This window comes from Propithecus coquereli, unplaced genomic scaffold (assembly GCF_000956105.1).
Source record: "Propithecus coquereli isolate 6110/MARCELLA unplaced genomic scaffold, Pcoq_1.0 Scaffold612, whole genome shotgun sequence".
NCBI classification, from domain to species: Eukaryota; Metazoa; Chordata; class Mammalia; order Primates; family Indriidae; genus Propithecus; species Propithecus coquereli.
In genome coordinates, this window is record NW_012152086.1 from 180319 (window position 1) to 207739 (window position 27421).

General features: G+C 34.6%; 1 protein-coding gene across 1 annotated transcript in view; it reads left to right on the forward strand.

The window, feature by feature from the left end:
• The window catches only part of KLHL4 (kelch-like family member 4), a 108945-nt gene that overhangs the window by 22272 nt on the left and 59252 nt on the right, over positions 1-27421 (forward strand). The window contains exons 2-3 of the mRNA XM_012659463.1: positions 26676-26843; positions 27199-27335. Of these exons, the coding sequence (XP_012514917.1) occupies positions 26676-26843; positions 27199-27335 (305 nt within the window). The remainder of the gene's footprint in view (positions 1-26675; positions 26844-27198; positions 27336-27421) is intronic.

Consider the following 27421-nt stretch of genomic DNA (forward strand, 5'->3'; position numbering starts at 1 on the left):
CTTATTGCTGAATGATAGTTGGGTCAAGGAGGAGATAAAGATGAAAATCAAAATATTCTTTAAACTAAATGCTAATGGAGACACAAGTTAACAAAATCTGTGGGATACAGCAAAAGCAGTCCTGAGAGGAAAACTCATAACCTTGAATGCCCGCATCCGAAAGACAGAAAGATCAACAATCTAATGAATCATCTCAAGGAACTGGAAAAGGAAGAACAAACCAATCCTAAACAGCAGAAGAGACTTCTTTTGATCGTTTGTGCTTTGTGAATCTATGTCTATATCCCATCTCAGACTTGGGAAATTTTCTGTCATTTTTTTTAAAGTAAGCTTTCTCTTCCTTTCTCTTTATCTTCTCCTTGTGGAATTTCCACAATGTGTATATTTATTCACTTGCTGGTATTCTGTAGTTCCAGTAGGATAACTTCATTCTTTATTGTTCTTTTTTTCTTTTCCAAATATTCTGGGAGCCTCTCAAACCTTTTCTATGAATGTGTCTTTTCTGTATTTCTGTGGGTAGATTCCTAATTAGAGGGAATTTACAGATTTGTGTTTTTTGTTTTTCTTTGTTTTTTTCAGAAGCCTGTACTCTCTTGTTCCCTCTGGTGTCTGACTGCTGTACCATGGGCCAGGATGTTGGAGGCATGCTCCACTCCTCTCCCTCCTTCCCTCTGGAGAAACATCAAGTTCTGCACCTTCTTCCAATCATGCAGAGCCATGATAAGTGCAGTAAGCCACCTGCCCCTTTTCTTTATTTCCTAGCCAGCCCCCACCTCCTAAACTCTACTGGTTGCATCATTTCTCTAAGTTTGGCAAGACAGAAGCCAGCGCCTCAAGCAGTGCATTGAAAGGTCAGAATGTTGAAGGCATGATCCACTCCTCTCCCTTCTTCCTGGGGAAGAAACCTCAGTTTCTGTGACTTACCTCAATCTCACAGAGCTGTTTCACCAACAGTAAACCACCTGCCCCTCTTCCTATGTTATTAACATTACTTAGGCATCCAAACGTTGCCAGTTCCATTAGCACTGCATGCAAAGCAAGACAGAAACTGGTTTTGGCAGCACACCAAAAGGCCAGGACATTGAAGACATGCTTTATTCTCTCATTTACCACAAGGAAGAAGCTTCATACTGATTCAACCTGTCTCAGTGCTGAGCTGTGCTTACTTGGGAGAGGGGCTGATGCAGCTAAATTGAAATTGCTTTTCCTTACCGATTTCAATGCAGTTGTTCTTGGTTTTGTGTTCCTCTGGAGTATTGCAACTTCTTAAGTGAATTATGGTCTTCTCATAAAGGAATTCTGGTGTACATATCATTGTTAAATCAATGTTTCTGTGGGGAACTAGGGCTAGAGCTTCTTATTCCACCATCTTGCTGACATCATTCTTTATTAGCTTAATTTTACCATAATGTAGAAAAAGCAACAATTTATCAAAGAAGATTCTTAGATCTGCTTAAATTTAAATTAGATTATGTTACCTTGTAAACATTACTGTTCCATTAATCTTCTTTAGTAAATGGGGGAAGGACATTTTAACTTAATTTAATCCTGAAATAGGGATATATTTGGAAATACAATCAAAATACAATTCAAAAAGAGGAAGGAAACTATATCAACAAGAATAAATTCTAGAAATTATCACCACATTATGAAAATCAGAAAACTGTATTAAGAAATATTTAACATTTTCATGGTATTGAAATACAGGTATTGTGCATAAGTATTTCATCAAAGTTACCATTTGGTGGCAATGCATTGACAACCAAATGACAGGGACATGGATATTTATATTTTTGTAGGATTTTTCTAGAACAAATTTTTATAATCACATTATCAAAGTAAGATCAATTGAGTTCTTGATTAAGACCCATGAAAACCTTATGTAATATCAGTGTTATTGTAGTGTTTACTTGTTTCATATAGAAAGCCTTATTTATATTTTAAAAAGGTATAGGAAAAAAGAAAATATAAAGATATATAAGCTAAAATGAGTTCTAAAATGAATCAAGGCATGATTCTATTACCAGACAATAGCTAGAGTTATTGATTATACTGTTTTAAAAAGGAATTTTTAATATATTTAATGTTTTATCATGTGTGTTTTAGAATTTTAGCATACACATACCTATATATTATAATTTAATTCAGCATATCTTATTTAGTGGTGAACATCCCTACTGTGTAACTTTATAACACTATTTCAATGTAAAGTGATCTAATAAAAAAGATGGCATTTAAAAAGCCTTTCATTTCTCATGAGGACTCAATCAATACCATACTTAATGTCCATTTATCATTTTTTCTCATGGAATAGATTTATTATTTTATTTTTTAATGAAAACACTTTATTAAAATATGTTTCTTTCATTTCAAATTAGAGTGTTAAACTAATTGACGTCTACATATATGCTGACTATTCAAGAAATATATATGCACATATATGTGTATAGGGAGCAATTCCTCAGAGAAAATATTTTATTTTTGAAAGATCCGAATGATATTACCATGTAGTTAATCAATGTTATATATTAACTAGTAAAGGAGTATATAAAGCTGTCACAACTCTAATGATTTCATGATAGATAATAGCCACATCACAGGAACTATAGTTTTAGTTTACTTTAGACATACATCTAATAAAATGATTTTATAATGGTATAGACTCCACATAATTCATCAATTATAGTTCATTTTATTTTAAAATAAATAAATTTCATTTGTCATTGATTTTTTTCTTTTTTGTTATTGTTCCTTCTATTTTTAGTTTACATGTAATAATTATATTTATTTATGGGATACAGAGTAATATTTCAATACATGTATACAATGTGTAATGATAAAATCAAGGTAATTAGGATATCCATTACCTCAAATATTTATTATTTCTTTGAATTGGGAACATTTAAAATCGTCTTTTCTAACTTTTTCATATATATTTTTAAAGTTCGTTTACCACAAATTTTTCTTCCCTTATATGTTTTAAAATACAGATCCACATAATATGTTTCATTTTGATTTTCATTTCTTACCTCAGATCTCCAAAACTACAGCAAAGAAAAAAAGAACAATCTCTCTTTTTGCCATCAAGGGTGAAGAGTGAGGGTGATCACCAACCTCATCAGAAATGATAGCTCCCAATCGTCATTGTTTCTATGCAAACAAAAGCCTCCCACTATTTATTTTTAATATCAAACCATCGTGGAAATCTCACTGAAAGGGCAAACTCCAATGTTTCTCGTTACCATACAGACTTCCCTTAAGATTTATTAATGAGATTTTTTTGTGTTAGGTATCCTTTCCGAAATTTTCATTTCAGTATAATCAGGAACAAGTGCTTTCAGTAGCTTATATGAACTCAGCAATTGTATTTGCTTTTCAGCCTCTCAAATTCAGTTAAATAGAAATGAAATCCAAGATTTATTGACTCTAAATGTAAAGCTCTCTCAAGTACACATTTCTTTTTCAAATTCCATTCTTAATGCCCAGATTAGATTCTGCCTCTCCCCTAAAGCTTTTCCTGATCACTCCAGCCCACAATGAATTTTTTTTTACTTCTGCTAAATTGTAAAACATATATGTGTCTTATTTCAGCTGTTCCTCTTCATATCACATGTTTTTCCAGACTTCTGACCATCTTGGATATTCTATTCCAGATATACTCCAATTTCAATGTACTTCATTTAGAGGATGGTGACTATAATTAGACATAAAACTGCAAATGTAATCTGACTAGCAGAGAGTCCAATAGTTCTGTTATCACCCATACCCTGTTCCCCCGACCCCCAAATCAGGAAATTTCTAGTGAAATAGCCGAAGATTGTATTGGCCTATTTTGGTAGCCATATGACATACTATTAGTTCATATTGTGATTGTTTAAAGTTTGAACTGTTAATGACAAGGAAGTTCTTCTTGTTCACATATTTTGAACCTAATTCTAGGACTTTCCATTAAATCCTTTTATATCACATCTTATTGATCATGATATAACATTCTAGGTTATAAATAAGTTTTAATGATAACTGCTTTTCAGTGAATAAGAATGTTTACAGTTTACAGAACAATAGAACACAGATTTCATTTTATCCCCAACATTGTAAAGTATGTTGTGATTATTACCGTTTTTTAAGTTAATGAGTTAATAAATAGCAGATATGATATTATTTCTCAATTCTTCTCATTTCAAATCCAGTATACTCCTTTCAAACCCTGAAACCCTTCACCATCTCCAGATGATTCCAACCATTACATGCATGTGTGCATGTACACACCCACACATACAAATTATCCTATCTTAATTTTTTGCTTGCCAAAAATTTGAATTTATTTACTTATGAATTTATTTATTTATACCCTGCCTTATTCCAAAAAAAAAAAGATTTGAGGCTATTTTAAGTGTGCAAACTTAACTGCATACTTCGAATTGGTGAATTTTATGGTGTGCTAATTATAACTCAATACAGATAATTAGAAAAGGCTCATTGATAGTTATCTTCTTGACAAATTGATTAGGTCTCTCAATCTAATATGTATTTAGAAAACAGCTATTAATTTGAACATTGTTACTGTTTTATTTCGCCTAGAAAAGCGATTAAGAAAAATATGATTTTTTAAAATGCATGAGTTAAACTCCTGTTAGCCTTGGATTCTATAGATTAGAATTACTCATGAAAAATTATATACTTTCAGTATACATGAATACTAGTAATCTTTAAAAGCTTATACAATAAAATAATACTTCCAGAATCACTATGGTTTAGGTTATTATTTGGTATAATCCAATTTCTATTTGAAGGGTGGAGCTCAGGACTAGTTTTTAAATATTTTAAAATTTTAAATTTTATTCTGAACTGCACAAGCACACCTACTATTACAAATAGGAAGTTAAGTGTTCTCTCCCATGCTGATAATGAGGGGTTTTTTATTGTGAATAAAAAATAATTAAAATTTAAGTAAAAAATTAAATAAAAAATGATTTATTCATTGTCACAAAGAACAGATTACATATTTTAATGATATTGTTGCATTTAGCATCCATTATTCAGTACTTAAGTGGACAATGTTGAATGACTCTATCTAATTGCTCAAATAGTTCAGTCCCTTGTGGTTGTTAGCTTACTATGTGACATCCATGAAGATGGAGACATATAGAGATTCTTTTAGGACTTTCCTTTACAATTAGAAACCAAAAGTATTTTTATGAACTACTGCTTTGGGGTTTCAGCCAAATATATATTAAACTTATCGAGTATGTAAAAACTTCAAGTATTGAAGTTTTTTTTTAATTGGGCCCAATTTTATATGATACCTGCAGGTGTTTCTGCAGTCCATTTCTATACATAATTGTGATTGTCCTCACATGAATCAAGAATAAAATAAGTCTCTTAATCTTCATCACAGAAATTAAACCCAACATTGAATCTTCATTATTTAATCAACAGCATATACTACTAATACTTAAGGTACTTATATGCGCCCCTATCAAGTAAATAAATTTCCATCTGCCCATTCATTCTCTAGCCCAAACTACTTTGTTCTGTTTTGTTCATAGCACTAATCAGTATTGCAATTATCTTGTTCATTTACTTGTTTACTTGAGTGTCTGTTTCCCCTCACTTCGGAATAAGCTCCACATGAACTGAAATTCTACCTGTCTTATTCATCTCTGTATCCCACTGTTTATATAGTGTATCAAAATCACCTGGTGATAAATTTTTTATGAAAGCATTCCTTGGCTTCCCATTAAGCCTACTGAATCAGAATCTCTGAGGGTGTGCCCCAGCGATCCATGTTGTTTGAAAAGTTTGCCAAATGATACTAATGTAACAACTCCGATGGATAGATCTAATTGGTGTTTGAAAACCATTGATCCAGGGCACATGCTAATTGTCTATTCACTGGGTTTTGTAAATTCTGTCTCTATTATGTTAGTTCAACAAAAAGCAACAATACTGCATTTCATAATGTAACTCAAATGCCTTTGCTGAATTTACAATTTAATTTATTGTCTCCTTTTTGTATAGAAAGGCATTAAAAGAAACATTTTTATGAGAAATTTTTGTGTCTTTTATAAAATTAATCAAAGAAATTGTCCTTTGCGTAACATAATGGTCATAATTTTAATGAGTCCACAAACAGGTTCCTCTTTACCTTTATGCCAAGATAGCTCTGTCTTTCCCAATGACCTTGTATGTTTCCAGGCCTTAAACAATTATATGACCCAATATTTTTTTCTTTAGCTTTGCCTTGTGACAATCTCAAAATAAATTTTACTATCCAACAATAGAAACGAATTTATACTAAGTGTCAAGTAATTCATTCTCTTATTTCCAGTTGTTTCTCTGCATGTTCTCAGAGCTGTCTTTTATAAGTGTAACTCTGATTGCAATTGTTCTTCAGTATGTATTTTAGTATTTCAAGCCACCGCAATTTCTGGCTGGAAAAAAAGTAGAATGTAAATAATAAATACAGAATTTTTAATGTAAAAACATTAAATATATATTTTCTCATCTGTTTGAGTGAGTATATGTGTGTATTAGCTCATGGAAGGGAGTGGAGAGAGGCCTTTTTGCATAAAGCCTTGCATATATTAAGTACTTACTCCGTTAAATGAGTAACTACATGTGGAGACTAATGATAAAATTGCAGTTTGTACCTGAGGAGGGTAAGAAAAAGTAGACAATTTGAGAATTTTACCTCTTTATGTGCTTTACTTTCAATTGACTTATTAAGTAATATTTTATACTTTATTTAGAACTGTGTGTATGTGAAAGCTTTTGCAGAACCTGGTTCTTCTGTATGAAATGCAAGATGTGATGCAACTACACTTTATTTACCAAAACCCACAAATCTTCCAGTTGAGCTTAATATTCTTAGAAATAGAAGTGCAAACAGAAATTCAAGTTATTGTTTAGCTAACTGTAATTTCCTACTGTTGGTGGTAGCAAAAGTTTGTTCTTTAGTCAGTGCATCTACCTACGTACCTCAAGCTAAATACTAGATTTTATATTCTATTTTTCAAGATGTTATTTTGGGTTATTTATTTTTGAGCACGGGTAAACATGCAGTAGTCAGTGTGGAAAGAATATTTTCACTAAAATAATCAACACTTGTCACACAGATACAAACAAGAAAAATGAGTCAACAACTCCAATGGGGTCAAAGACACGCATAGGAAAACATCTCTATAAAAGTTGAATTCTTGAAAATAAATAACAAAGACTTATGTTTCACAAGCGATTTCTAGACAATAGTAAAAAAATAAAAATAAAAGATGAGGGTAAATAAATGTTATGTGCTATAAAAATCTAAAGAAAACTATGATTTGTGAAGCACTTAAGCATTGTTAAAATTAGAAACAAGTTTACTACTTTTATGATCCTATTTCATGTGATTTCTTTTCTAAATCAAATCAGTGAACCACAAAATTTTTCACAAGACTTAGGCCAAATATTTCTCCATTCTGTTAAATTATTTTCCCAGTAGCAGAGTTTGTGAAACAATGAAACAGCTTTGATTTTCTGTCTACTTGACAAATACATGTATGTTTTTTAATGATCTTTTTATTGTTTAAGTTTTGACCAAGTTGCAGGAAAATGTTAATCTTGGTGCTTAATTCATCAAAAGAGGGGTTTGCCAGAACATTTTTTGTTGTAGGAAGGTAAAACAATATAATGTGAAAAGCATCCTTTAATCTAAAAATTTAATAAGACTAATGGAGAATATATTCAATGTTATAAAACTAGAAAATGAATGAATAATTTATTACAAATACAAACTACAGTTTAAGCCTTAAAACTAACAGAAGTATAAAACATGTAAAACAGTAAAATATATTTCTGAAAGAGGTGAATTCTATGATTATAAAATATGTACCATGAGAGCTTTGTGCAGTGGCAGTATCGTAGCCAATGAGGTTTATCCGAGGCGCGGTTATTGCTAATTGAAAACTTTTCCTAATACCCCGCCATGACGACTTGCAATATAGTCGGCATTGGCAATTTTTGACGGTCCCTACGGGGACTGAATGAAAAAATATATATATATTTACCATGAGAGTTGTTACAGGTTTAAAAATAAATATTGATAGAGGTTTACTTAAATTTCCAGGCAACTTATCCCTACTAATTAGGTTACTAAATTCTGATCATGGCACTTCCCTCTCTGAAAGCTGTTAATGAATCTCAATTTCCTACTAACTTAAGCACAAAATTGAAATGTAAGCATTCATCACCGATAGCATGCCACACCTTCTCTTCCATAACCTATTTGCCAAATTCCATTTGATCCTACTTTTAAATCCTTTAACCTCTCTACTCATTGCACTACTTCATACACTTTTACTTCTTCTTCCCACTACCGATAGAATGATATTTAAAGGCATAAATTCAGTTACGCCATTCCCCTTTGTTAAAATTCTTCCCTTTTCCCTTGGGAAAATATTAAAAACGTGTTATTTCCTACAAAGCCCTGATTGATCTGGCCTAACCTCCTTTAATTTCTGTGTTAACTCTCCCTCTTTTGCTCTCTCTCCAGCTATACTTGGGTTGATTGTAAGTCCAGATTTCCCTTAGGGAGAGTTCCAATTTACTACTGTTGTCCTGGCATAGTTATCAGTAGCAACTCCCTTTCAGTCAGAAAAGTGTGCATGTTCAGAAGATAAATGATATGGTCACCCTCAGTGTACTTCTTTCTGTTCCAGGAGCCAGCAATGTTCTTTCAGGGTGTTGTGGCTCCTTCTCTTTAGAATGCTTGTTCCTATCATCCTCAATGAGCTACATTACTCATAGCAGACAGTCTATAAATATTTATCAACTAACTGGCCCCTACATATATATCTGACATATACCTATATACTAACTGACACTTTGTTCCAGGATCATATAAACTATCACCTCCTTTTTGAAGCCTCTTTCCCAAATCTTCTAAACTAGATATAATGTCTTCTTCCTCTCAAGTCCATATGTTTTATTTGTACCTCTTATGATATTCTGTTTTTATACTTAATTTTCCTTTAATATTATAAATTCCTTTAGGAGTGGACTGTGTCTCACTTAGCCTATTCTCCTCTGTAATGTATTTAGCACAGTGCCTTGAACGCAACAGATGCGCTCAATAAAAAAACAGTTGTTATTGTGGTAATATTCAATTAACACAAAAATTTACCATTTTAGCTATTTGAAAATATAAAATTCAATTACATTTAGGACAGTGACAATGTTGTGCAACCATCATCACTGTCTAGTTCCAAAATGTTTTCATCACCCCAAAAGGAAATGCTATAGCCATTAGACACTCTTCCTTTTCCTTTCCCTCTATCCCTTGACAGCCATTAATCTGCTTTTTGTCTCTATGACTTTGTCTATTCTGGATACTTTGTATAAATGGATCTTATAATATGTGGCTTTTTGTATCTGGCATCATTCAATTAGTGTAATGTTTTCCAGGTTCATCCATGTTTAACAAGTATCAGTGTTTCATTACTTTATGTGGCTGAATAATATTCCATAGTATTTACCACATTTTGTTTATCCATTCATCAGTTGATGGATTTGGTTTGGTTCCACCTTTTGGCTATTGTGAATAGCGTTGCTATGAATATTTCTTTACAAGATTTTGTTTTAAAATCTGTTTTCAATTATTTTGAGTATATACCTAGGAGTGGAATTGTTGAGTAATACGGTAATTGTATGTTTAACTTTTTGAGGCGCTCCCAAACCATTTTGCACAGTGGATGCACCATTTCACATTCCCACCATCAGTACATTAGGGTTTCAGTTTCTCTACATCATTGCCAACACTTATTATTTTCTTTATTTAATTATAGCCATCCTAATGGTTATGAAGTGGTATTTCATTGTGGTTTTGATTTGCATTTTCCTAATCACTAAAGATACTGAGCATCTTTTCATTTGTAAGTGTTCTTTATATATTATAGATGCAAGTTCTATATTAAATACATGGTTTGCAAATATTTTCTCCCCTTTGTGGGTTGTCTTCTTCACTTTCTTGATAGTGTCCTCTGAAGCACAAAAAAGTCAATTTTGATTAAGTCCAATTTATCAATGTTTTCTTTTCATGTTCTTTTGGTGTCATCTCTAAAAAAACAATTGTGAAATCCAAAATAATGAAAACGTTTTCTTTTAAGAGTTTTATAGTATTAGCTCTTACATTTAGTCTTTGATTCATTTTCAGTTATTATGTATCTGATTTGAGATAAGGATACAACTTCATTATTTTGCATGTGGATGTTGGGTTTCCCCAGCACCATTTGTTGCAGAGACTATTCTTCCCCCATTGCATGGTCCTGGTACATTTGTCAAAAATAATTTTACCTAGAGGAGACAAGTTGGCTAACTAGAGACAGCAGTCACCAAATTGTCTCAGAAAGAAGAAAACGTTTTAGTTAAAAAAAAAATAGCTCAGGTGTTTAAGCTGAAGAAAAGTGCCAGAACCTACCAGAGATTCCACAAGAAGAAGTTGCAGAGCAGAACAAGAAGGGGCAAGATATTGCTAGAAATCAACCCCTGACAAGCTTGGAGCCAGGCGGAAAGGTGGCTACCGGCATCTTGGGGGTTCCAGCCTATGGGAATGGATGCAACACCCAGTGATCCACAATGCAGCAACCCAGCAATCCACAGCAGAGCTGAGTGAGGCTGCTCGTGCCCAAGTCCTGGCCACGAGCAAGCGCCCCCACAACTCGTTCATGCTGCCAGTCCCTAGTGCTGCTGCAGTGAAACAAGTCAGTGCCAAGCAAGTTTCAAGGCATGCCTCTACAGCCTAGGAAAGTTTCCTCTGTGGCCACGGGTTGGAGTAAGCATGGGGACTGCCTCCACCACTGGAAGAGATTATCCTGAAGCCACCATCAGGAGACATCAAGAGGGTGAAAAATGTGGATTAGAAGCAGCCTGAAAACCTGCAGCTCCCAAGAAAAAACAAGTAAATAGGAAGCAGGTGCCTACCTACAGACAGCTATTCTCAGAAGAAACATTGTGAAACCACAGAGAAGCAGTGTGGGACTCTCAGTGTGGAAAAAAAAAGTGACAGGGCAATACATTTGATAATATCAAAGCATGCACAGGGAAGATTGGCAGGACAGAGTGCTGGGGCACCGTGCCCACCTTGCAGGCACTGTGGTCAAGTTGTGAGAGGGCTCTCTCTGCTGTCACAGTTCGGGGACCTGCCTTGAGTCTGTGCAGTCATTGCACCAGACAATAGGTGCGATGGGGACTGGGCAGCAGCTAAAGCTATCCTGAGCTCTCAGGTACACAGTACCAGGTTGGTGCAGGACTCAGTTTTGTGGCTGCAGCCTTCACATTGCCCTCACTGGGCTGGGGAGGGTGCAGACCAATGGGTTGCTCCTCTAAGCTGTACCTAGTGACTGGAAGAGAAGCACCCCTCCCCAACAATGCAACAGGATCAGAGCACATGGGCTGCAACCTGGGATGCTTGGGGTGACTGCTTCAGTGTGTCCAGGGGAATGTGGGGAGAACTTTGTGGTCCCTCACTGGAACCAACCTTTGCCTATGTGACTTGGTATCTGGTCCCCGAGACTGCAGAACAGCCCGCCACCTGCTTGTCCCAAATCCCACCCTTGAGGCCCCAACTGCCTGCAGTCTTCTCAGCCTGGAACCTACCCTCCAGGTTGGATCAGCCCCACCACCCCCATGGCCCTGCTCCTGGCCCTGAGGCCCTGCTCAGAAGCCCTGCTTCTGTCTCCTCCCCAGTCTCAGCTCTGAGGCTCACACGGCAGAGCTTGAAGCTCCGCTTCTGTCTCCAGAGCTTCTGCCAGGCCTGGGACACTGCCTGAGATTCCACTGCTGCATCTAGGCCCCAAGACCCCACCCTGGGTCCTCCACCACTGCCTCAGGACCTGATCCAAAGTCCAACACCCTGTCAGGAATCCCCCCAGCCTCAAGCCAAAAGTACACCAGGACCTGGTTTGAGCAAACACTCACAGCCTGGGAGCTCACAATCACTGCCTAAATATCCTCACCCAGCTGCCACTGTCACCTCTGTGGGGCAACCCTGGGCAGAGCAATCCCCACGACACCAGCTTCAGTGAAGAATGTCTTGCCCAGCTCCCAACTCGAACATCCTACAACTATGTGGTGATCAACCCAACATCCAGCACAAACAGCATCCAGCACAGGCTAGAACAGAGGAAATTGCAGGTGAACAGATCAAATCAGAACAGCTGCATTATAGACTTCTAGTGCATACATCCCTCCCCTGCCACATCAATATTCCACAGTAGGTGGGGGGAAAGACAATTTAGGGACCTCCCCTTCTTCCGATTAAGCAGGAGTATTCCCAGCAAATAACAGGTGCTCTGCAAACCTATTAGCCCTGAGTTGAAAAAAGAGATTTTGGATGAGAATAAATTAGCAAAAAGAACTTTGGCAACATGAAAAATCAAAACAGATCAACACCCCCAAGAGATCAAAATGGAGCCACAGTAGTGAACCCAAAATACAAGGAAATTGTAGAAATGACAGAAATGGAATTCAGAATATGGATGGCAAATAAGATAAATGGAATTGAAGAGAAAGTTGAAAACCAACAAAAAAGTCAAAAATATTTCAGGAAATTAATGAAAAAATACACTAAAGAGCTAAATGACATAAGGTAGGAAATAATGGAACTCAAAGAAATGAAAGAGTCATTTATGGAATTTCAAAACACAGCAAAAAGCATCAGCAACAGACTAAACCAATAAGAAGAAAGAATCTCAGAACCTGAAGAAAAAGCTCTTGAGCTAACCCAGTCATTTAAAGAGGCAGAGAAGAGAACACAAAAAAATGGAACAATCACTCAGAGAGATATGGGACTATGTAAAGCAAACTACATATGAATTATAGATATCCCTAAGGGAGAAGAAGAAAGAGCTAAAAGCATGGAAAATATATTCAAGGGAATTATTGAGGAAAATTTCCCTGGTACCGCCAGAGATACAGACATCCAGATACAAGATGGTCACTGAACTCTGGGAATATTCATAGCAAATAAGACATCTCCAAGACACATAGTAATCAACCTGGCCAAAGTCAAAATGAAGGAGAGGATTCTACAAGCAGTTATATTTAGGCCACAACTGACATACAAAAGAAAACCAATCAGGCTAACAGCAGACTTCTCAGCAGAAACCCTATAAGCCAGAAGGGTGTAGGGCCCCATATTCAATCTTTTAAACAGACCAACTACCAGCCTAGAATTTTGTATCCTGCAAAACTAAGTTGCAAAATTGATGGAGAAATTAAGCCTTTCCAGACAAACACTGAGGGAATTTGTCATGCCCAGTCTTGCCGTGCAGGAATTACTCAGAACTGCGTTAAACACGGATCAGCACAATAGATACCCACCAGTGTAAAATGACCAAAAAAGCTAAAGCTCAAAACTGTTGTAAAACAATAGCACAAAAAGGGAAACAAAACAATAAGGTACTATCCAACATGATGAACAGAACGGCCTCCCACATATCAATTCTATCATTTAATGTTTATAGTTTGAATGTGCCACTCCAAAGACATAGGCTGTCTGAATGGATGAAAAAACATAATCCAACTATCTGCAATCACCAGGAGACAAAACTAAACAATAAGGACACATACACATGCTCAACATGAAAAGATGCAAAAAAAAATATTTCACGCAAATGGAAATCAAAAGAGAGCAGGTATAGCCATCTTCATATCAGATAAAATTGACTTTAAGCCAACAAAGGTAAAGAAAGACAAAGAGGGTCATTACATAATGGTAAAGGGAGATGTCCAGCAAGAAGACATAACAATCATAAATACATATGTGCCCAACACAGGAGCTCCCAGATACATAACACAAATCTTACTAGACCTAAGCAAACAAATTAGTAGTACCATCATCTTTGCTGGAAATATCAACACCCCACTGTTAGAGCTTGATATATCATCTAAGCAGAAAACAAATTAAGAAATAATGGAATTAAACCAAACTCTAAATCAAATGGACCTAACAGACATTTATAGAACATTCTATCCAAAAATTACATACTATACAATCTTCTCAGCAGCACCTGGGGAATTCTCCAAGATTGATCATATCTTAGGCTACAAAACTTGTCTCAACAAATTCAAAAAATCAAAATCATACCATGTCTCTTCTCATACCACAGCAGAATAAAACTAGAAATCAAGCATAAGAGAAATACACAAACCCACACAAAGTCATGGAAATTAAACAACCTGGTGCCAAACAGTTATTGGGTAAAGAATGAAATTAAGATGGGAATCAAAAAATTATTTGAGCTGAATGACAAAGGAGACACAAGCTATCAAAATCTTTGGGACACATCAAAAGAATTACTTGGGGAAAAATTCATAGCCTTAAATGCCTACAATAAAAAGGCAGATCTTTCTGACATTAGGTTATCAATTTAGGTTATTACAAACTGATAACCTAATGTCACACCTCAAGGAACTAGAAAAGGAAGAACAAACCAAACCCAAAGCTAGCAGAAGAAAATAAAAAATGAAGGTCAGAGAAGAACTAAATTAGTTGAGGAACAACAAAAAAATGTATAAGGATTAAAAAAAAGTTGGTTCTTTGAAAAGATAAACAAAATCGACAGATATCTTGCTAGATTAACCAAGAGCAGAGGAGAAAGCACTCACATAAGCTCAATGAGAAATGAAAAAGGTGACATTAAAACTGATACCATATAAAATATCATCCATGAATACTATACAAATCTTTATGCCCATAAACTAGAAAATGTAGAGGAAATAGACAAGTTGCTGGAAACACACACCCTCCGAAGACTCAACCAGGAAACAACAGAACTCCTGAACAGACCAATAACAATCAGTGAGATCCCGTCAGTGATAAAAAGAGCCTCCAAGCAAAAAAAGCCCTTGACCAAATGCATTCACAGTTGAATTCTATCAGACCTACAAAGAAGACCTGGCACCCATAATACAGAAATTATTCCATAATATTGAGAAGGAGAGAATCTTCCCCAACTCATTCTATGAAGGCAGCATCACTTTGAAACCAAAGCCAGAAAAGGACACACACACAAAATAAAACCATAGGCCAATATCCCTTATGAATATAGATGCAATCTTAAGTAAAAAGAAGAAATCTGGATGCATCACATTACCAGACTTCAAACTATACTACAAGGCTACAGTGACCAAAACAGTATGGTATTGGCACAAAAATAGAGACACAGACCAATGGAACAGAACAGAGAACCCAGGCATAAAATCATCTACCTACAACCATTTGCTCTTTGACAAAGCAGACAACAATGTACACTGGGGAAAAGAAGCCATACTCAAAAAATGGTGCTGGGAGAATTGAATAGCCACATGTAGAAGAATTAAACAGGGTCCCGATCTCTCACCACTCACAAAAATTAATTCAATATGGATAAAAGACTTAGATCCAAGACATGAAATCATAAGAATTATAGAGAAAAATGTAGGAAAATTTCTAGAGGAAAACCTCCTCTAAATATTGGCCTAAGAAAAGTATTTATGGATAAGACCCCAATGGCAATCACAGCAACACCAAAAAATAATAAATGGTAATTGATTAAACTAAAAAGCTTCTGTACAGCCAAGGAAACAATCAACGGAGCAAATGCAGAACCTATACAATGGGAGAAAATATTTGCAAGCTACACATCTGATAAAGGGCTAATAACCAGAATCTACAAAGAACTAACACAAATCAGCAGAAATAAATTAAAAAAAAAACTATTAAAAAGTGAGAAGAAGACATGAATAGATGCTTCTCAAATGAAAAAAGTCAAATGGCTATGAAACCTGAAAAAATGCTCAACACCACTCATCATCAGGGAAATGGGAATTAAAACACCAATGAAGTATCATCTTATCCCAGTTAGAATGGCTTTTATTAAAAAATCCAAACACAATAGATGCTTGTGTGCATGCAGAGAGAAAGGAACACTTATATAGTGTTAATGGGACTGCAAATTAGTGCAGCCTCTGTGCAAAACAGTATGGAGATTCCTCAAAAAACTAAAAGTAGACCTGCCATTTGATCCAGCAATTCCAATACTGGGTATTTACCCAAAGGAAAAGAAGTCATTTTATCAAAAAGATCCATGAACTCAAATGTTTATTGCAGCATAATTCAAAATTGGAAAGATGTGGAATCAGCACAAGTGCCCATCAATTCATGAGTAGATTAATAAAATGTAGTATATGTATACCATTGAGTACTACTCAGCCATAAAAATGGTGATCCAGTATCTTTTGTAACAACCTGGATGGAACTGGAGACCATTCTAAGTGACATATGGAAAGAATGGAAAAGCAAATACCACATATACTCAATACTAAATTAGAACTAATCGATCAACACTTATGTGTACTTATGGAAGTAAAACTCAGTGGAAATCAAGTAGGTGAGGGGGGTGGAGGAGATAGGTAAATTCACACCTAATGTGTACAATGCACACTATCTGTGTGAAGGGTACACTTATAACTTTGACTCAAACTGCACAAAAGCAAATTATGTAACCAAAATGTGTGTGCTCTTGTAATATTCCGAAATTAAAATAAATAAATAAGTAAAATTATTTCAGAATCTAATCACCCCTTACTGCCACTATCAATACCACCATTTCTGTCATCTTCATTACTACAATATCATTTCAACTCTTCTCCCACTTTCCATCTTTGCCTCAAAGGAAACAGAAGGAAATGTTAAAGATTTAAATCACATCATGTCACTTCTGTTTAAAATGCTATAGCTTCCTCACGTCCCTGCGTGACCTGATGCCCCACTAGCTCTCTGACATTGTTGCTTATTCCTCTTCACTAGTTATGCTCTGAACACACTGGACTGATACTTTTCCTTGAGCCATGCACCAAACACTTCTCCTTCTGAGGGCCTTTCTCCCAGGAATTACTTTCACTGGGACATTTACATGGCTTTCACACTTAATTCACTCAGCTGTCTGCTTAATCTTATCATAGAGGCTTTCCATTATCATTCTATATAAAATACCACCAGCCTTCATCATACTCTATTGCCTTTCCCTACTTTATTTTTCTTCATAGAATGTATCACCATCTGGCGTATTTATTTGCTTATATTGTAAACCTCCCCATGAGAGAGAAAGTGTCACAAGAATCAGAGTTTTGTTGTGTTTACTACTATATTATCGGTCCCTAAAACAGTGCCATTGAAGTACTAAGAAACCAATAAATAATTGTGGAATAAATAAATCTGCTTTGGGATCTTTATATATGAAGTTCTGCTGAAAATTATAACACATTCAGCAGAAACAAGTCTAAGATATTAACTATATAAAAGCAATATTTTTGCATCAAGAATAATACCTGATGACTTACTTTTTGTAATGACTTGAAAGTTTCTGTGTATTTTTCTTCTCTCTGCTTAATTTCTACTAGACAACAACTCTTTATGTAATTCTCTGGACATTTCTGCAGTTAGAATAATCAAAGTACAATTATTTAATCAAACTCATATTTTAATCTATCTGATAGTAGATAGAAAGGAGATCAAAATCATTGCTGATATTCTTAAACTATTCATTCTAATAAAACACATACCTGAAATATGTAACTGTATTTGTGAAGTATCTTTAGTGTTCTCCTTTTAATTTTGAACAGCATAAATGAAAAAGTTTTAGATGATTAAAAATAAGCCTCTGAGTATAGACACTATAATTAAAACACATTTTTAATTAAAACCATTAATGAAGCTGGAAACACCACAAATGGTATAACATAGTTTTCTAAACATACATCATATTTCACAAGTTCTATAGAAATAACTGGAAAAATATTAAGAAGGATATTTGGTAATTAAAAACCTTCAGATATTTTTTCAAATGTTAACATTTTAGTGTTTGGCTCTTTTAGTAAGTGTTTAAGATTGTAGGTGGTAGAGCATAGTACTAATATCAAAGATTCTGGGATACAATGGAATTGGTTCGAGTACAGTTATATGGTTCAGAATGACATTTTGGTCAATGACAGATTGCATATATGACAGTTGTCTCATAAAATTATAATGAAGCTAAAAAAATTCTATCTCCTAATGATGTTGTAACTTTCATAATGTCATAGCACAATGCATTATTCACATGCTTATGGTTATGATGATGCAAGTAAGCCTACTGCACTGTCAATCGTATAAAAGTATAGCTCATATAATTATGTACAGTACATAATACTTGATAATGATAATAAATGACTATGTTACTGGTTCATGTATTCACTATACTATACTTTTTAATTTTAAATTTTTATTTTTATTTCAGCATATTGCGGGGGTACAAATGTTTAGGTTACTTGAATTGCCTTTGCCCTACCTGAGTGAGATACTTTTTATGATTATTTTAAAGTGTATTTCTTATACTTATTTTTTTAAAAAAAGTTAATTGTAAAACGACCTCTGGCAAGTCTTTCAGGAGATATTCCAGAAGGCGGCATTGTTGTCATAGCAGATGACAGGTCCATTCATGTTACTGCCTCTGAAGGCCTTCCAGTGGGACAAGATGTGGAGTTAGAAGACAATGATATTGGTGATCTTGACCCTGTGTATGCCTAGGCTAATGTGTGTATTTGTGTTTTAGTTTTTAACAAAAAAAGTTTAAAATTTAAAATAATAATAATAATAATTAAATGTTACTGCTATACGTGCCCATAAGTGTTGATCAATTAATACCAATTTGATGATGAGTACATGTGGTGCTTGTTTTTCCATTCTTGTGATGCTGCACTTAGCAGAATGGGCTCCAGCTCTATCCAGAATAATACAAAAGATCGGGGAGGTGGGAGGGGGGAGGAGGGGATGGGTATATTCACACCTAATGGTGCAGTGTGCACCATCTGGGGGATGGACACGCTTGAGTCTCTGAGTCGAGTGGGACAAAGGCAATATATGTAACCTAATATTTGTACCCCCGTAATATGCTGAAATAAAAAATAAAAAATATAATAATAATAACTAAAAACATAATAAAGCTTATAGAATAAGGATATAAAGAAAAAAATATTTTTGTACAGCTATACAATGTTTTTGTGTTTTAAGCTAAGTATTATTGTAAAATAGTCAGAAATTTTTAAAAATTTAAAAATTTTGTAAAATAGAAAAAGTTATAGTAAGCTAAGGTTAATTTCTTATTCAATAAAGAAAAATAATTTTACTGATTTGGTGTAGCCTAAATGTACAGTGTTTATGAAGACTACAGTAGTGTATAGTAATGCCCTAGGCCTTCACATTCACTCACCACTCACTGACTCACTCAGCAACTTTCAGTCCATTCATGGTAAGTGTCGATACAGGTATTCTTTTTTTTATCTTTTTTTTTTTTCTTTGAGACAGAGTCTCATATGCATATCCAATTGATTCCTCTCCATTTATTTATCAAATCTTTCCCCCTTGCCCTATAGTGTCACCTTTGTCATAAATAAAAAGCCCACATATGTGTGGTTTTGTTTCTGAAATCTCTATTCTGTTCTATTGATCTTCTTGTTTATCTTTGTACCTATAACACACAGTTTTATTTTGTTTGTTTGTTTGTTTTTTTTTTTGAGACAGAGTCTCACTGTGTTGCCCAGGCTAGAGTGTCGTGGCGTCATCCTAGCTCACAGCAACCTCAAACTCCTGGGCTCAAGCGATCCTCCTGCCTCAGCCTCCCGAGTAGCTGGGACTACAGGCACGCGCCACCATGCCCGGCTAATTTTTTCTATATATTTTTAGTTGTCCGATTAATTTCTTTCTATTTTTAGTAGAGACAGGGTCTCGCTCTTGCTCAGGATGGTCTCGAACTCCTGAGCTCAAACAATCCGCCCGCCTCGGCCTCCCTCCCAGAGTGCTAGGATTACAGGCGTGAGCCACCGCGCCCGGCCTTTTTTTTTTTTTATCTTTAATACTGTATTTCTGTAACTTTTCTGTGTTTAGATATGGTTAGATGCACAAATACTTACCACTGTGTTATAATTGCCTACACCAGTGGTCCCCAACCTTTTCAGCACCAGGGACCACTTTCATGGAAGATAATTTTTCCATAGACGGTGGGGGGGATTGTTTTGGGATGATTCAAGCACATTACATTTATTGTGCTGTCAAACCCCTCTGCTAATGATAATCTGTACTTGCAGCTACTCCACAGCACTAGCATCCCCACCTCAGCTCCACTTCAGATCATCAGGCATTAGATTCTCATAAGGAGTGCGCTACCGAGATCCCTTGCATGTGCAGTTTACAGTGGGGTTGTGCTCCTGTGAGAATCTAATCTGCTGCTGATCTGAGAAGAGGTGGAGGTTATGCGGTGATGTGAGCAATGGGGAGTGGCTGTAAAAACAGATGAAGCTTCCCTTGCTAGTCTGCCACTCACCTCCTGCTGTGCAGCCTGATTCCTAACAGGCCACAGACTGGTACCAGTCCACGGCCTGGAGCTTGGGGACCACAGGCCTACACTATTCAGTACACTAATATGTTGTACTGTCCTAGGTATGTAGTAGGCTATACCATGTGGGTTTGTGTGAATACACTTTATAATGTTTAGACAATGACAAAATTACCTAATGATGCATTCTCAGATGTCACTTTTGCTGACTGATGCATGACTGCATATTTTCATTCAAATAACAATTTTAGTCATTTATAATAGCATACTATCTTAAAATATAATCACATGTGATATATTAAAAAACTCATTTCACACAAAGGAATGCATCATTTCTTCAGAGAAAATTCGCCACCTACTATAGGCTTAGAATATTGGCCTTATTTGTGACACTCTGAATCATAATATTACTCACATGACTGCAAGTTTTTCAATATGTATCACAGCTACCACAGTAAAAGCTAAGTTTGTGATTTGTTTTTGAGATTGACTTTATCCATTTCTAAAGAACCAAATGTAGTAAATTTCAAACTGTATGAGCATTAAAATATGTTCATAAATTAATACATTCATCAGACATTTACTGAGTGCCTTCCATGTGCCAGGAAAAACACATGGCTTAATAACTCTCCAAAGAAGTATCGATACAAAAATCTTGTTTAAGCAAGAAAATTGTCTTCTGGATTTTTGGAGAGCTATTTTTCATATAGTCAGGCATCACCATGTACAAAAATAGAGAGAGATTATTTTTTTTCTCTGCAAGTTTGTATTCCCTCAATAAGAAAATAACCTTTTCTGTAATGAATTTTGGGAACTTAAGAAGAACCATTAAAAGAAGAATGAATTTCCATTTATGCCCCATGGCTCTCCTGAAAAACGAGGCAAATGCCTGACAAGAGAAAACTAGAAAAAAAATATTATGAAACTATTTTAGAAAAAGAAATGCGTAAATATTAAATTATATACTCTATGTTACCATTACCTGGTTATGTGCATTTATAACATATGAACTGTGGTATGAGACACACTTCTTAATATATTTGAACATAAATTTTCTACTTTGGAACTTGGAGGCTTCTGTTTGTGACTCCCCAAGAATGTCTTTATAAAGTATGTATATTTTGCTTTTTAAATTTATATTACCATGTATCTTTCCAAAGAGGCTGCCAAAATTGGTATTCCCAATTTTGAAGATAATGCCTTCCATTCTTTCTCAAAGTAAATTTGTTACAAAACAGTTTTGCAGTAAAATAAATTCCAAAGTTTTATTTTTATAATGTCTGTTTTACCGGTATGCAGAAAAACATAGGAAACTACAATATTCTCATTAAAATAAAATAAAAATCAGACACAGTACCTTCTGTGATGTCAGCATGATGATGGATTAACAAGCTCCAGGCATCTTGTTCCCTGACAGAAAACATCAAATAAACAATTATAGACTGATTAGAATAGCTTTCTGTGAGCTCTGGAAGCTATTAATAGTCAAGGGTATCCAACAATCAAGAAAAATGGCTAATCATGAAAAAGCCACACTCAAAACAGTAGGAAATTGTGTGGCATTTATTCTTGCCCTTACCACGTCTCCCCCCGAGAGTCAGAAGGAGCAGGCTCTTTTCTCAGTTTCCTCTTTTAAGATGCAAAGAAAATAATTGAACTTTGCAATGTTCTGCCCTGTCTGTTGGCTACCTGAGGGACTAGTTTCAGTATTGCCTGAGTCAGCACTCAGAAGAAAACATTAACTTAGTTTGGATCTCAGGTTGGAAGCCACAGAAGAGAGTATCACAATGAGTGAAAACTACAGGGGGACTGCAGACCTATGAATGACTGAAGGCAAGAGAATAGGAGCAAAGGAATACAGTACAACATATAAGACCTTAAGAAAAGCCTTATGGTCAGAGACCTAGTAGTAGCAGAGACAGGGCTTGAACCTAAGGTTTTATTCTAAAATTCATGCTCTTTTCACTGTATCACACTTTATCAACCACTTTATAGGAAAAAGCTTGGAAAACATTAATTATGGAGTACAAGGGAGAAAGAGAAATATCACATAACTCCAAACTTTGGAAGAAAAAGAATGAATGTTTAGACACTGAGTTAAAAGTGAAAGATAAATTTCCCTGTAGAATTGCCAGGTTGGTAGTTGGAAATATGTCTATAGCTCAGCAGAGAGGATAGTTATAAATATTTGAACTCATTTGTATTTAGATGATAGTTAAAGTCATGTGAGTGGATTAAATTATAATAGCAAAGAAAATGCTAAAGGTGGAATCTTCAAGATCCCAACATTTAGGAAGTTGGGTGAGAAAGAGAGGCCATTGAAGAAGGAAAAAAAAATAAAATAAAATATCAAATATGTCATGGAAATCAGGGAAGAGACAGATTCAAATGGGAGGACATAAAAAAAACAGCATCAAAATTATGGGATCTGTTATTATGAAGAAAGACTCATATATATGCATGGACATATCCAGTCCATGTTATCACGTAAGGATTATTTTCATATAGAATTTTAATGCACATTTCAATGTATGTATTCAGAGATGTAGATTTGGATTAACATTTGCCAAAATATTTTCATTAGCCTTAATTTTAATGTGTGAAACTAGTCAGTAAACATGTTTCCAGTAAGCATTTGAACTGTGTCTCCAAGTGCTTAAAGCAATATTTCTAACAATAATCTTTGGCCTCTCAATTTCTTATGAGCCCATTTTGAATATTGAACAGTTCTTTAGAAGACGTGATATGGCTTGTATACAGTACAAAACTATGGGTGTTTAAGAACATGTTATTTTATTTCTTCTTCTGTTTTCATTAGCATCTATTTGAGACACATTGTTAGGAGAAGAACAATTGTATTTGGGGCAACCAATTTTTGCTTTGTTTTGGTTTGTTTCGGATTTTATGTTGGCTTTCAATTCTGATTCACACGTTCAATTTCTAAGCCATCCTAAATTTAGGCTCTTTCTAAGAAAAAAAAAACAGTTTTTATTTAAGTTAGTGATAGTCATGTGAAGTGTCACCTAATAAAAAAAGACTCTAAATACCTTGTACATTAAATTGATACTTGAGTTTTAATATTAAAACACAATTTACTGGGTTAGTATATATACATATATCTCTTTGCTCTGTCAGCTGAGAGAGCCTAAAATCAGTGATACCCAGTAGCAATGAGCCCAGATATTGACTTCTAAAACAATTCTCCAATAAAAGGGACTAAGACTCCTTGGAGAAATAGCTAATTCTACACAAGATGAGCCCAGGACACCTTTTAGTGCCAGAAAGGAAATGCTAAAAATAAACTTATAATAATTGCATATGTCAAAGGGATACAGGAGCCAGCTACAAGACCTGCCAATGACTAAAGCTGGGACAATTTAAACAACAAAATGAATAAAGTAATATTGGATTATAAGCCAAAGTATAAAAGAAATATCCATGAGTTGATATTGTTATAGATAAATGATATTTCAGTCCTATAACTGTAGATTAAATAAATAAATTATAGATGGATAGAAATTTTCTACGATTCTATAATTTCTCTAAAATTAAAGTCTGTTAATTAAAGAAATAACAGTTCAAGACAATTTTTAAAAATATATTTAAAAATTGGTTATTCTTTCAAAGAACCAACTTTTTGTTTTATTAATCTTCCGTATAGTTTTCTTGTCAGTTTCGTTTAGTTCTGATTTGATCTTATTAATTTCACTTCTTCTGCTGGGTTTGGGGTCAGTATGTTCTTCTTTTTCCAGCTCTTTCAGTGGATTCATTAGGTTGTCTGTTTGTGATCTTTCTGTCTTTTGGATATAGGTATTTATGGAAATAAACTTTTCTCTGAGGACTGCTTTAGCTGTGTCCCACAGATTTCGGTAACTTGTGTCTCCTTTGTCATTTAGTTCAAAGAATCTTTTGATTTCCATCTTGATTTCCTCGTTTATGAAGTAATCGTTCAGAACGTTATTTAGTTTCCATGACTTTGTATAGAAATGAGAGTTTCTGTTAGGGTTGATTTCTACTTTTATTCCACTGTGGACTGAGAAGATACATGGTATGATTTCTATTTTTTAAAATTTTTTGAGACATGCTTTGTGTCCTAGGATATGGTCAATCTTAGAGAAATAAAAATGGAAATAACTGCATCCTGGCAGTTAAATCTAACTTAAGACTTAACATCTGTACAGAGAATTTTCATGTACATCATTTCATTTAATCCTCTAAAGAGCGCTGTGGCATAAGCATTATTGTTGGTAGTATTAATATTATTTTAATCCTCATTTTGTAGGAGAAAAGTAATGCTTAGAAGGTAAAGTGACTTGTACAAGATCACTCATCCAGTAAGTAGCAAGGACTAGAATTAAATCCAGGCATTACGGTTTCAAATTATAGGCTCTTTTCATTCCACCATTCAGCCTCCTAGGTTGAAATTTGTAGTTACCATATGATGAATAAAAGGGATAAACATTCTCTAGTGCAGTGGTCTCCATTATAACATCTGATCTGATATAGTATCTAAAATGGAGGCAAGAGAACTGAAATTGATGAGCTTTGAGAATTCACTAAGATTAAATTGGTTTTCTTTTTTTATTTATTTGTTTTCAATTCAGGATATTATGGGGGTACAAACATTTTGGTTACATAAAATGAGTTTGATCAGAATGGTTTTCAATAGATTATTTTTGTTGTTGGTGGTGGTGATTTGCTATTTGTTTTATTACATTATACTTTAATAATGACCAAGAGTAGATTATCATTTTTGTACTATTTTTATATCTTTAGATTAATATGTTTGTTGTATTTGGATGCCAAATTTTGATCTACTCATATTTCTTTGAGTACTAATTTCTTATTTCTTCATGTGACAGAAGATAGAGTTGCCTCTTTCTTTGTAAAATTTAATGAACTTATATATGGTTCATATTTATAGCATATTTAGATTTTAAAATTCTGCATTTTATTTAGAAAATGTACTTCAAATATCAAATACATTTACTATGCCCAGATAAAAACATTCCAAACTAGCTGGTAATTGAAGATACATTTTTTTGTCCTTAACTAAATTACGCTGATGAAAATTCAGAAAATAAAATTGTTTCCTAGCCAGAACCTCCCAGATATATTTCTTTTTTAGAATGTGCTCCACTCCAATACATGGTGCAGTTACATGAGGATAGCTAAGATAATTAAGCATTGAATGTTTACTTGACTCAGTTAATATGAATTGGACAATTACTCAAACAGAGGAAAGATTAGGATAAGGTGAGTTAAGTACAACCTGAATGCTTTCTAGTCTATAGTGCCAAAGGATTGTTCTTTTCTAGAATAAGTAAACAAGAGTTTACCTGCAGGGAGACAGCAGGCAATTTTTAGGTTATTCATGCCATGTTACTCTGATTATCAGTACAATATTGTGACTGGATATCCCAAAGATTCTTTAAAGATTGAAAAGATTTACAGAGGAATCATTTATTTGAATTAGACAAAAAGAGTAATATCACCTTGGACAAATTATCCTCAAAGAAAGATAGGCTGAGTTGGGGATGGGGGAACCTAAAACTAATCCTATCTAATGGTTAGAAAATGACTCCTGGAAGTGAGAAAAGTAACAAGCAAACTATTTGTGTGTTCATCCAACTATACAATTTTTAATCTACTGATTGTTAGCCCACTATTGTGTGATGTACAAAATACATGTAGATGGCTTTCATTATTGTAAATTCAATAGCTATGACATTTGTCTAAATACTGAGAAATAAAAGTGGAAATATGTGTGCTTTCTTGATGGGATTGACATTATAAAAAGTATTTTGGAACTCTTAGGCTTGAGATTCTTCAAGAAGTATTTTTTATATATTGAGTACCCCATTACGTAAAAGCTTTAGGACATAATGAAATTTTGTGAATTATTTTGAATCAGATATAAGGGTATTATGCCTAATGACATAATTATGGTACCCATATGAATCAATGAAAGAGGGTATTATTTTGACATTTATGTTTATAACAATCATCACTAGCCCTGTCAATGAAACATACAGAATTACAGTTCCATTACTGATATAAATACTAACCATGACACTTTACTTTAATGGAAGGTTAGGCAGTAATAATAGTGAAATATTTAAGGTTGGAAAGCATATTTTAATTTTACTTCAATCCAACATATTTCTTTTAGATATTGATGTGCCTAAATTTCCACTAGAAATTTGTACACTCACTAGAAAAAAAAATTGCAGTTTTTACAAAATGATGTGATACATCATATTTACATCCTTACTCCCTTTTCAGATCAGGTACAGAACATCTTGAAGAAATTAATGTCACCAGATCCGAGGAGCAGTTTCAAGCTGTAAACCATGCAGTGCAAACTCTCCGTAAAATGGAGAACTATGTGAAAGAGAAACAACTGTGTGATGTGCTACTCATTGCTGGACACCTCCGAATCCCAGCCCATCGGTAAGTATCCTTATACGGACAGAATGTTCGGTGGGTAGAGCAAGTATAAATAAAAGAGAATCAATACATTGATTATAAATTGTAACACTGGGGAAAATGTATATTTGGTTTCCTATATTGAAAAAGTATTAGCATATATGATCCATATATGAAGAGATTGATGAAGAAAAAGCACAGACAAACCCTCTGAAAGAAGATCAATTTACTTACTTCTAACTTACTACACTGGACTGAATTGTGAAAGTTTTATGCAGAAAACAGACTCACCAATGTTACAAACTTACTGAATGCATTGCATGCTTTTCAATTAAATTATGGATTGATATAAGTTCCTATGAAACATTCCTATCTCCAGGTTGGTTCTCAGTGCAGTGTCTGATTATTTTGCTGCAATGTTTACTAATGATGTTCTTGAAGCCAAACAAGAAGAGGTCAGGATGGAAGGAATAGATCCAAATGCACTTAATTCCTTGGTGCAGTATGCTTACACAGGTAAGTGTTTGACATACATTAACTGACAATAACCCTACATTCTATAACATACATTATTATTATTTCCACTCTTTTTTTTTTTTTTT